At 43.8% G+C, this 12,523-nt stretch overlaps 1 protein-coding gene across 11 annotated transcripts in view; it reads right to left on the bottom strand.

Moving 5' to 3' along the window:
- MGAT5 (alpha-1,6-mannosylglycoprotein 6-beta-N-acetylglucosaminyltransferase) overlaps positions 1-12,523 on the bottom strand; it is a 328,573-nt gene that overhangs the window by 188,197 nt on the left and 127,853 nt on the right. For all 11 annotated transcript variants that reach the window (XM_079135630.1, XM_079135632.1, XM_079135627.1 and 8 more), the window contains one exon: positions 1,776-1,940. In XM_079135630.1, coding sequence (XP_078991756.1) covers positions 1,776-1,940 — 165 coding nt within the window. The remainder of the gene's footprint in view (positions 1-1,775; positions 1,941-12,523) is intronic.

Raw genomic sequence — 12,523 nt, 5'->3', positions numbered from 1 at the left:
TAAAGGCACAACCCTAACTTTGCTCCTATTTCTCAAAAAGGAAAAGGTAACAAAATAGAACACTCTGGTTCTTTAAATATCAAAACTGATGGCACATTCAGAGGCACTCCACTCGGAGCCAATGGCTTAGTGAACACGCTTAAGAGATATTTGTTTGCTGAATTATACTCAGTTCAACACAAAGGACTCAACCCATCTTAAAGAAGTGGCCCCGAAGGCCCCCCAAATCATTCCTGGAGGTCACCTATGATTCAATGCCCTGAGACTAGAAGCCCTGGTAGGAAACTCTCTCTCTGAGCCTGGCACTCAGACTTGGAGCCCACAGCTGGAGAGAGAATTACAGCAGACATGTTTACACGAGCCCTGATGCCGCAGGGCAGAGGCAGAAGGGACGGAGGCAGCAAAGTTAAAGGCGAACACGCCCCCTCACCTCCAAAATCAGATCATGCAGAACTGCGGTGAAATCAGATAGGCCCTTCCCAACAGCATCGTCCACTAGGCACGAGCATGAGGGAGTGAGATTGGAGAGGCATGGCTCCCATTTATTAAGAAGCAGCTCAACACAGTGGGAGGTTTTCTTGTCTAATTACAGAAACTGTGGGAAACTGCAGGGAAGACGGGATTTATGGCTTAGATGACACCGCCTCTGTGTTGTAATTAAAAGTTATTTTTAATACTTTGGTTGGATACTTTGGATTATTAGAAATATATTTGCCAATTTAAAATTTGCTTAGGGGCAAAGAATATAACAAAAAGGTAATACAATCAGCCCGTATAACAAAACCATTAAATGTTTTGACACTGGGAGGTAGAAAAGAAAAGAATCTCTCCTAGTTTGGACTGAATTTTTATAGGAAATAAGCTACAGTGTATGAAACTAGGTTTTTTACATTTCAAAAATAACATGGCTACTTACTTTATCTCTTAACCAGAGTTGGTGGATCATCCACCAGAAGTATAGATAGCTCTTTTCACAATCTATCGTCTAAATCACCTAACCCTAATCCTCAAGCCCCTTTCTCCCAGGTCCCCAGGAAATAGTGATCTCCCCAGTGAGCAGTTCTGACTCAGGTATGAAGACAAAGACGGGGGTGGGGGGGTTGGGGTGGCGGCGCAGGGTTGTAGAAAATGACATGCTATGGACGCCACATATGAACTGGGTTTCCTTTTTAAACCACCTCCCTTCTCTTGTCCAAGATTCCAGTTCCAAGAAGGAACCAGACAAAATGCATCCTGGTTAGAAATGCATTGTAGTGTCCATGAGTGGCTATAGAACCTGGTCAGAATTAGGCCATCTGTCTCATGAAGGTCACTTTCAGAATTTCTATTGTTCCATATACAAATAGGAGGCATTTTTTGCAATGGCAGCTCTACGTGAACAACAGGGAGGAGAAAGTGTATTATATGTAACAGACTTTTGAAATTATCTGACGAGAGTGGGGAACAGGAAGGAACACTGACTGGCATGAGCTTCTCAGATAACCTCTCTATTTCATTTAATCTGTGCTATGAATCTTCTCATTAGAAGTCAATTCCAGGAGCTCATTATGTGCAAATGTGTCAGAGAAGCCACCGGATATTACACATGACAATGAGGTCATAAAAGCATTCTGGCATCTGTTATTGAGAAATAAATTTCAGCTTATCTTCACAATAGTCATACCAAGTTTGAGGAATTCATATAATACCAACAGGAATCAAGGTCCTCCTTTATTCTTCCCCTAGTTCAAAGCAGGGTTCAACTTCAAGTTGGGGCATGGGACTGACATTCCTACCTGCCACATTAATTTTCTCAAGTGCTACCAAGCTGGGAACAGCTGTGGTAGAGTTGGTCGAGTTTGTTCCTGTGCCATTGATAACAAGATTGTCCACCTTCGACTCCAGCTTGCCAATGCGCTGCAAAATGTTATCCAATAACACAGCAAGAGTTTTCTTCAGGTCTGAAAAAAGAAAACAGAAAAAAAAATTTAAAATTCTGTACCTAATTCTCTCACACATAACAGAAGACAAAACTTTGTAAATGTTGGCTAGAGATATAGCTCAGTGGTAGAGCATTTGCCCAGGATGTGTAAATCCCTGAGTTTGACCCCTAGCACCAAATAAAAATTAAAAGAAAGAAAGAAAGAAAGAAAGAAAGAAAGAAAGAAAGAAAGAAAGAAAGAAAGAAAGAAAGAAAGAAAGAAAGAAAGAGAAAGAAAGAAAGAAAGAGAGAAAACTCTCAAATATTTCTGAAGTGGTACAAAAGACCTGTCCTAACAACCCACATCTTAAAGATGACAACAGCCCACACCAACCAGCCCAGATCTATGAAACAAACCAGTCTGCTACAGAATGCATTTTGTAAACAATAACATATAATATTATTTCTAGCTACTAGGTCCAAAGAGAAAAATCTATTCTGGAGACATTCTCTCATGGCGCTTACATTTTATTTAAGAGTCAAGTCTGTTTCTTATCCATTTGCTGTTAAAAAGCAGTGCCCTTCCTTCTGGATGAACTATAGGAACACTGTCTTCATCCCTATACAAATGTTACCAAGTTTGTATGCAACATACTCCACAGGGAAACAAAGAGACGAACTTAGACCCTGTCTTCTGGAAACTCACCAAAGAAAGATATACTGACTTGTATGTGTCTGAAAGGCAGATGGACAAGAAGAGTCATCCATGTGAACAGAATACAGACCCGCTAATGAACTGGGAGTGGGCCAGGGGAAAAGTGCCCAGTGTGGGCAGCAGGACACAGAAGAGCCCTGAATTAAGACAAATGGGAAATGTCACCTTCCATTCTTCTGAGAACAGAGCAAGCTTGCCTCTGAGCAGGTGCTCTGATCTGCCAGGAGCTGAACCCACACCTGGTCCATTCCCCCACCCAAACCACAGCCAACATATCTCAGCCAGCTGCATGCAGGCCAAGAAAGGAACTCATTAGAATAGAAACCCAGACGTGTAATTAACGTGGAAGTTTGTGTTGTTAATGGTATAAAGATAGGATTGCTTGAACAGGCTAAAAAATATAAACAGAAACAAAATCTGTATCTTTATCCTGAAAGTCATTCTCTCTATCCTCAAAGTCTGGGTCTTGATCTAATTTCATCCCAAGATTAAACATTAAACTTCTTTATAGTGATAAGGTCCATAGCAATTTGTTTGCTCATTCATTCCAACAAATATTTGAAACCCATTTTACTACTATTCAGTGGATACTGTACTTACAGGTATTACAAATTATTTTTCCTGTATGTTATAATATTTTTGACATCTTCAAAAACCTTTCTGGCTGTCCCTGCAGACCTAGCCAATTCTTAGAGATAGCAAAGGGCCCAGTCTGGAGCAAGCCTTTGACAATTCAGATGAACCAACCCAGAAGCAGCTTCACTATCTGGCCCAAACATATTCAGGAAATAATCAATACTCTGCCTTGATGGCCCCAGGGCAGGTAACAGGCAACTAGGGATCTCTGCTGCACCCCAGAGCCCACCAAAATTATTAAAATCAGTGGAACCTAACCTCTTCACCCTGCATCGCCAAAGACAGGGGACTAACCCTCCCCTCACTCCTGTCTTCTGCCTCCTTACTATCCCAGTGTCTTTCCCTCACAACCTTGAATGGTGTGCCCTGCAGTCAGTCTCCAGAACCTCTGAGTATGATGCATTTTGTTTCCTGAGGTTCCCGAGTCCCCTTCCTATGGTTGCACCTACCATCTAACTTAGGGAACAACTATGCAACACACAATAGCCATTCCCAGCAAGAGGGAACAATGGTGACCGCAACAGCGAAGGTTGGAGGGCAATTAATACTGATGATATGCCATGCACAGAGGTAAGCAACCTTCTAAAGATCCTCAGAGCCTTCCCCTGAGGTAAGCGCAAGTCCACAGTATAGATGAGAAAACAGAGGTTTGGAGTCAGTTCAAGTATGATGTTCTGTCTTTTCCTCATCACATAGTGGTTAAAGGCCCAGAATTCCTGGACTCAAGTTTTGGCTCTCCATTCCTGTTCCCTTATCATTGTTTGGCTGGTAAGGACAGGTTTGGTTTTGTAAAGAGCACTCGAGGAGGGCTGGAGGTGTAGCTCAGTGGTAGGTCCTGAGTTTGATCCCAGCAAAACAAGGTGAAGAAAAAAAAAAGCATTAATTTGTTAATGTTTATAAAATGTTTCGAGTACTGCCTGGCACATAATTAACCAGGCATAACTGTCTGTTACACATATAAATAAAATAAAACCTCCCTCTGAAAAATGCTCTCATCCTTCCTATAGAAGTCTCTCCTTGGGTGATACAAAGCTTTGTTACTTTATCCAAAGGGTCATGAGATCATGTTCCTCCTGGGCTACAGCATGACTCAGTGCATCCCTGGCACATCATTAGCTGGCATGGACAGCAGGAGTCAGTCACCCGCTCTGCTCTGTGGCTGTGCTGAATGCAGTAACTGGCTCTTCCAAGTTCTGAAGATTACTGGAGGCCAGCCACTTAGACAGGGACAATTGTGCTACTGAGAGGTGGCTAAACTCAGTAGAAGCAAACACTTCTCAGATGCAAGACATCAATCTCCCCATCTCCAACTTCTGCCTGGAGCCTGTATCACCAGTCAACTAGAACCTGTGTTAAAACAGCATTTAACTGTTACTAGCAACTGTAGTTAACCAGACACTGAAGCCCTGGCCCTCCCTCTGGCACTGACTAACCCAGAGTCTCTCAACCACAGCATGACTGACACTGTGAGCCACATCAGTCTTTGATGTGGGGACTGTCCTATGCATTGTAGGAGCTTCAGCAGCTTCACTGGCTTCTACCTACTAAATGACAGCAGCAATTCCCCAGATATGACAGCCAAAGGACCTCCAGACATTGCCAAATATCTTCTGGTATGGGGAGCGAAATGGTCCCTATTTGAGAATTGCTGAACTATATACATTCCCCAACCCTTGTTTTCCCTGTTGTCCCTCTGTGGTGTTATCAAGAGAGAACTGTGTATGTGTGTGGTGGTTTTGGTGGGGGTGGGTTAAGCACCAGAGATGCAAGAGTGAGAAGCTACTCAGGAACTTGCATGAGGTGTCACTTCCAGGCACCAGAGGCACCACTGCAAAACAGCAGGGGAAGCAGCAAGGAGGGAGGTCTGCCTCCCCCAGAGAGTCAGCTGAAGATGAGCCAGTGCAGATGGGCTCTCAAGAGCTGGTGACCTTTTGGAACCATGTTAAGAGACAACAGGACTACTGGACAGTCCCCGACCAATAGTTATAGGCAAGAGTCACTGGAGGAACACAGTCTCATTAACACTCAGCAAGATATTCTTCCTCCATTCTCAAACTGCAGTCCCCTGGGAAATGTGACCTACCATCTTACTGATCACTGTCTGCCATTGATTGACCTTCTGTGACTGTGACATGGTGTAATAAAGAAGTTAATGATGAGGAAGCTGTTGATGCTCATCCTCACAACTACCGCCCCAACACCACCGCCACTTAGAGAGTTCTGTGAGCCAGTCTCTGTGCTAAGCACTGTACATAAATAAACTCACTTAATTGTATTGAGAACTATGAGGAACTTGTGGTTGTTCCCATTCCCATTAGACAAGTCAGTCACAGCACAGAGAGGCTAAGTATTTTGCCGCAGGTTACTGGGGATATAGGATGGAAACAGTCTGGTTCTTGAACCAATGGCTTTTGTCCATCAGGCTGCCTCTTAAGGATCACCATGAACCTGTCAGTCAGCAGGAGTCTCTGAATCTATTCTCTGGGATTCTGTCACTTGTTACCACCCCCAAAACTTGGTGATACCAATGTCCTATGGCAGTTCTGTCCTCCTGACCAGTGTCTCTGATGTTCCATTCAGAAATTCAAGAGAGCTAAGACAAAAACAAACAAACAAACCATATGTGTGTACATATATGTAATGTATATATAAATAAAATCTGCCTTTCTACATCCACTGCCTTAAAATGAAAATGGACTATTGGGTGATCAATAACCTTGGATTCTCTAGGGCACTTTCCCTAGGTAGGGACATTTCCTCCACAATGTGAGAGAAAAAAATGAGTTCATTTTCAACTCAAGTAGCAATCTGAGTTATCATTTGAAAGCAGTCCAAGATTAAAGATACTGTTAATGAGAAACCCAAAGATAAACATGACACAAAGCCTATGTGGCATCTCTATCCACTAAGAACAGTGCCAGGTACATTACTGTACCCAATAAGAATGTTTTATAAAAGTGAAGGGATAAATGAAGGAAACAAGATGAACTATGTCTCCCACAAATAAGGACAAAAATATATCTTTCTAGATGACAAAATTATTTCTCACCTTTGTATTTTACAGTCCAACCTGCAAAAACTGTTAACAGTTTTAATGCAGTTTTAAACAGAATATTTTTGTGTTTTGGTCTTGATGATAACCTATTTATACAATAAGACTATACACCAAAAAATAATTTCTACAGAGACAATGAGGATGAAAATATTCCTCCAGATTCTAGTATAATATTTTATATTTATCACTGTATTTTACAGTTATTACAGCAGTAAAATGTGCCCTCAGCAGGATTATAATTTTCAGTCACTAATGAGCTTTTAAAATTTTGTTTGTGTTTCAAAGCCTTAGCAATAAAAATTTAATCCCAACATTACTACCACAATCCTATGTTCCTAAAACTCACTATACATGATAAAGATGAGATCAAAGTAGTTGAACCCATTTAAAATGCCCCTTTGGGGAAAGGAGGCTTTAGTTCCCATCATGCCTTAAGTTCCTTGATAACTGGTGAGATCAATTAGACTGCATCAGAACAGGTGCTCTGTCAGCGTACGTTTTCATTCCCAGGAAACCACGACACTTACAAAGGGCTGTGAGGCACGGGCTCAGCCTTGACCAGGAGAGTCATGAAGATGCCACTAGCAGCCACACCTAGAATCCACGGAGACAGAATCTCAGAAGAAATGGGGACCCTGCTGGTAGACTGGGGTTACAGACCTGTCAGCTAAAGCTGTGAGATTGGGTGGTAAACCTTGATTTCCTCCACCCTCAAGTCCATCGGTACACGAGAAATCACCAAGAAAAGCTTGGTGTCCTCCACCCCATTTGCCCTGAGACATGCTTCTACAGGAGTGGTCCTCGGTCTTGCCAAGTTCCATTTCAATGCACTACATCAAAATCTACAGAAGCCACCTGTCAAGTGTTGTAGGGAAGGGCTAGGTTGATGTGTACTTCCAAGGTATGGCCACCATGATTCTATGGCACAAAACCAACTATGCAGTGAGCAAGGACTCAATATCTGAGCTGACAAAAATAATTTACATCCGTGCTTGCTGCTAACTCAAATCCCTTTTCACCAGGGCTGCCCCAGGAGACAGAGTGAACAACAGAACCACAGAGCAGCTTCACTTGCTGCTCTGGAGAAACTGGCAAAGACAGGGCGTTAATGAGAAAGGAAGGTGCTAATGAAAAAAGAATTAACCTCAACCTCTTATTTCCATTGACTGCCAGGAATGTCAAGTTTCATCAATTATATGTTTTTAAATTAATTTTAAAGTGACCTTTCCACAGAAAGATAATACTGTTACAGTAATGACCAAAAATACAGTCCATTCATTATGTACGAGGACAGTCAAAGCAATGAAAACAGTGTTATTTATTACAATAAATATTTACTGAGTAGATGGACAAAACAGGAAAAATGAACAGCCATCAAATTACCTACTTGCATGAGAATATATAACAAAGATGAGAGCATTAAAAAGTGTATATACAATATGTACAATCAGAAAAATTAGAACTTACAGTCCATTTATACATTTTGACTTATCAAAATACGTGCATTCTACTGTCATGTGTAACCAGTTAGAACAAATAAAATTTTTTTAAGTGTATGTAAAATATGACTTTTTAATAGTGCCCAAATATGTACATGTAAATGCATATGCACACATAGATACTATCTGCATTAAAAAAAAAAAAAAAAGGCAGGTTACTGGAAAGAAATCAAAATTTTATTAGTAATAAGATCTGGGTTTGGGGCTAAGGAATATTTGTTTATATGCTCTTCTTTACACTTCCTCACATGCTCTCAATTTATATAAAAACTCTACTTTCAAAGTGACAAAGGTTAGGAAATGATATTTATTTGTTTATTTATTTATTTGTTGGGTACTGGGGATTGAATTCAGAGGCACTAGACCACCGAGCCACATCCCCAGCCCTATTTTGTATCTTATTTAGAGACAGGGTCTCACTGAGTTGCTTAGCACTTTGCTTTTGCTGAGGCTGGCTTTGAATTTGCGATCCTCCTGCCTCAGCCTACAGAGTTGCTGGGATTATAGATGTCCGGTACCTTGCCCAGCAGGAAATGCTATTTTAAACATGAAGATGGTGTAGTGAATTCTACTCTGAGAATTCAAAGATGCTGGCCACAAGGATCCTAATGCCAGGAAAAACCACACCCCCAGAAACAGCTCAGTGACACTCACTGACTTCTCTCATGTGAATTTTAAAGCCACATGGGGAAGAAAGGCTGCTCTGAATTGAAAATGTGCCAGTCACCCCGCTGTGGGCACAGGGTGGAGCCTGAACATGGAAGGTATAGAGCCATCATCACTAAAGTGCTCAAAATCCTTGACCCTTGCTCCAGATGTGAATGAACACTATTCCTGAGGTGCCATGGGGTGGGGGCGGGGAGGGTACATATCGTGTTTCAGGGAACTTTCTAAACAGCAGAATCTAAGAAAAAGAGCAAACAGGCCTGTTGGTGCTTATGGCATCTGTAAATAACCAGAATGGCATTCCTGGGCTGTTCTCTGCATTTTCCCAACACCTCACCAGCTGCATGGAATAGGACCATATATTTTGGTGCTTGTTTTGTAAGAGATGAGGGCTCACAAATCCTCTGAAGTCAAGGTCATCATCACCCAAGGGGCCAAATGTGACTGCATGACCACATTGTCCCTTGGACTCTGCTCTTTTCTCATACTCCATATCAGACACAGTACCACCAACACTGTCCTCTAAGATCCAAAGGTGAGCTCGGCCACACCCAGGTTGGGATGTGGGCAGCAAGCCTGCCTTCCTCTGCAGCAGAGTATGTGATTCCTCTCATTCTGGTCCCTCCCATCCCTGCAAATGCTAAGGACAGCTACATACAAAGGTCCCTGAAGGCCTAAGTTTAAACCATACCCACTGGCAGCTTTAGTTGGATGTTAACAGATGCAGGTACCTCCAGGCTAGGGGTGGCAACAACTAATAGCAACAAATGCTCTTTGCTGATCTAAGTGCTTTCTTTGACACTGCCAGCTGTGATCACTACAAGTCCTATGAGGGAAGTGATATTACATCCTCCACTTCACAGAAGGGGAAGGAGGCTTGAGAAAGATGAGGGACTTGCTCAAGGTCACACATCTAGAGTGGCCTGTGCTCCTCCTGCCCTACCACACAAGGAAACAGCCTCTAGCCACCTACCAGAATAAACAGTGGTTCCCATGTCAGGATCACACATAATTACTACTTAGAGCCTCCTGGATACAGAGTCTGCAGGGAATTTTTTCCATTTCTTGCTTCACTAAAAACATTACTGTAATTCTCAAATCAGTTCCAGCTATAACTATAATACACAGATAGGGTCCTGGGGTGGGGACAGTGACTCTATTTATCATGGTCCCTACTATGTGCCAGGCATGATGCACAAAGCCCCAGGACAGAGTGGAGAATAACACAGACCAAAGTCCCTGCTCCTCGGGGGCTTGAGTCCTCCACAGGGGAGAGAGATGATGGAACATCCACTATGTGCTGCTCGAGGCTTGGGGTTCAGGCAGAGACATGAGAGTGGGATGGGCCTCCTGTGAAAGAAGTCAGGAGGCCCTCTCTGTAACAGAGAATAAGAGAAGAAAATGAAAGTTGGAGGGAAGAAAATGCAGAGCCCAGGACATGGGGAAAATGCTTAGCCACACCCAGATTGCCCTGTGACACCAAGGCTGATGTGAGAAGGGCCAGAGCTCCCAAAGGTGCCCAGAGCAGCAGGAGGTCTGCCCAGTTAGTTCTAACAGATAAAGGGACCCTGACTCATGAGGGAAGAAAGAGCAGAAGGTAATGCTGAGCTATGGTCACCAGGTAAGGGGAGGACTTTCTGAGTCTGAGATGCAAATGACACACACATGCACTCCCTCCTCAACCCAGACTTGAAGCAGTGGCACGGCATCAAAGAAGAGGTCTTGGTGATGGGGAGAAGGGTGGGTCCCGTCTTCCAACCTCACTCCTGTCTTAAACACTGTCCAGTTTTCCTCAGACCTCCAGCTGGGCCAGGCATGCCTGTGAACTTGGCCTGGCTTGGATGGGAAAGTGGAGTGAGTGGGAAAAGCCTCAGTCCCAAGACCCCCATTTTTAGGTCACAAGTTCTCTAAAGCATAAAGTCTTTTCTATGATCACACCAACCACCTCAAGGAGGCCTCCTCAGACAATACCAAGCAGCTTGGCTAATTTTCTCCCCAACCAGTTTCACTCCCAGAACAGTGTTATTTTCCTTCAAGGGAGGGAATTTCTGCCTTTGGCAATGAGGGTTTTCCATAATACCCAACAAAAGCCCCAGACTTCCCAGAACAATGCCTTGATCCTATTGGTAGCAACAGAGACAACAGAGACAAAAGAAAAAAATAAAATTAAAACAAAATCTTTTCAAGGCTTGCATCTCTAATGAAGTGAAACCAAACTTTTTTCTTCCCTCCCTCCTTCTTCATAGGAGAGGTGGAAACACTGGTTAAAGCTCTTGTCAGTCTCAGAACATCATCTGGGTCTACAACTCGGAGCAGCTGCGACCCTTTCAGAACAACCTCTGGCAGCCCTAAATGAGACCACCACCTTAGACATAAGCTCCCAGGCCACTGAGGGCCACTGCAAGCCCAAAGCGGTTACCTCTCCACTGCTCCCTATAACCAAAGCCCTTTGCTGGCTCTCCCTGCCCCCACCCTATGTGCCTCCTTACAAAAACAGAAATTTCTTTCTCATTACCTTTCTTCCTCCCACAGAGATGGCTGTTGTTACAACTTAGATATGAATTGTCCCCCAAAAGCTCATGTGATAAAATGCAAGAAAATTTAGAGATGAAGTGACTGGGTTAAGAGAGCCTTAACCTCATCAGTGCATTCATCCACAGATAGGGATTAACTGGGCAGTAACTGTAAACAGGTAGGGTGTGGCTGGAGGAGGTGGGTCACCAGGGCGGTCCTTTGGGGTTTATATTTTATCTCTGGGGAGCAGAGCTCTCTCTCTGCTTCCTTGTTGCCACGTTCTACGCTGCTTTCCTCTGCCATGCCCTTGCACCTTGATGTTCTGCCTCATCTTGGGTCCAGAGCAAGAGAGTCAGCACTTTATGGACTGAAACCTCTGAAACCCTGAACACCAAGTAAACGTTTCCTCTCCTAATTGTTTAAAAGCAATGAAAAAGCTGATTAAACAGTAGTGGTCAGAGGGTGAGGCCAAGGCCAGCTCCACCCATGAGAACTTCCATCTCCACTGCCTCTCTCACTCGCCTGCCCATCACACTAGGACCCACGCTGACCACTTCTAAGACCTCTCCACTGTCCATACTGCTCCTTGTTCACTTTGACGGGACGCCATAACTTCTATTTCTCCCTTAAATGCACCTGCCAACCTCAGGGCCTGGTATACACTGAGCCTTCTGCCCCATAGGCTCTGCCTCAACCTCCCTCTTCCTTACCCCACCTGGCTATTCCTTTTGTCATTCAGGTTAAAGGACACCTCTCAGAGAGGTCTTCTCTGATCTTCCAAGTCCTTTGGATATTTTTTATTTTTTTAAATCACATTCCTTCTTTATTATTTTCTTCTAGGAATTTCCTACTATCTGACATTCTCTTATTTTGTTTTTCCCTCCAAAGAGAACACAACATCCAGGAGAGCAGGGACATCATCCCTATTTTTCCACTGCAAGAGCAGAAACTAGACAGCACTTGGAGACACCAGCCAACAGAGATGTTACCCCAGGTGCGTGGCTCAAAGGATAAGAGCCAGTGGAAGGAAAGTCTAGGCCTAAGAAGCTCGGGAAATGAGGAGAAACGCAGAGGGCAAGAAAGGGCAGGCCAGAGAGTCTGGAGGGCGAGGAGGAGCCAGACAAGCGTGATTTGCGGTGGGAGAGGCAGAGAGAAGCTGAATGGTTACGGCTGTTAGCCAGAGCTGATGACCCAGGAGAGCACCCCAGTGCCCAGAGAGGCAAGCAGGTGAGACGTGGCAGGGTGAACGAAGTGTAGATGAACTACAAGGGGAATCTCACCTGGCCTTGGGTTTCCATTACGGTTCCTAGGAGAAGAGAAATGGACCAGCCTGCCCTTTTAGATAAGAGGTGATCACTGGGGATCAGAATTTGGGTCAGGTCATTAAAGACCGAGATCAATTCACCTCCTGAACAAAAACAGCATTGACTGAGGCGAGTGGAACCATTTGTGACACAATTCCCAGTATGTCCTGATAGGCATGGCCCTTGCTATGCTGGCCAAAGAGATGCAGATGAGGCTGCACAGCAGAGAGCTCT

Source organism: Sciurus vulgaris (assembly GCF_902686455.1).
Source record: "Sciurus vulgaris genome assembly, chromosome: 3".
In the NCBI taxonomy this organism is placed as follows: Eukaryota; Metazoa; Chordata; class Mammalia; order Rodentia; family Sciuridae; genus Sciurus; species Sciurus vulgaris.
Note: the sequence above shows the minus strand (reverse complement) of the source record. Positions and strands in the feature narration are given on the sequence as shown.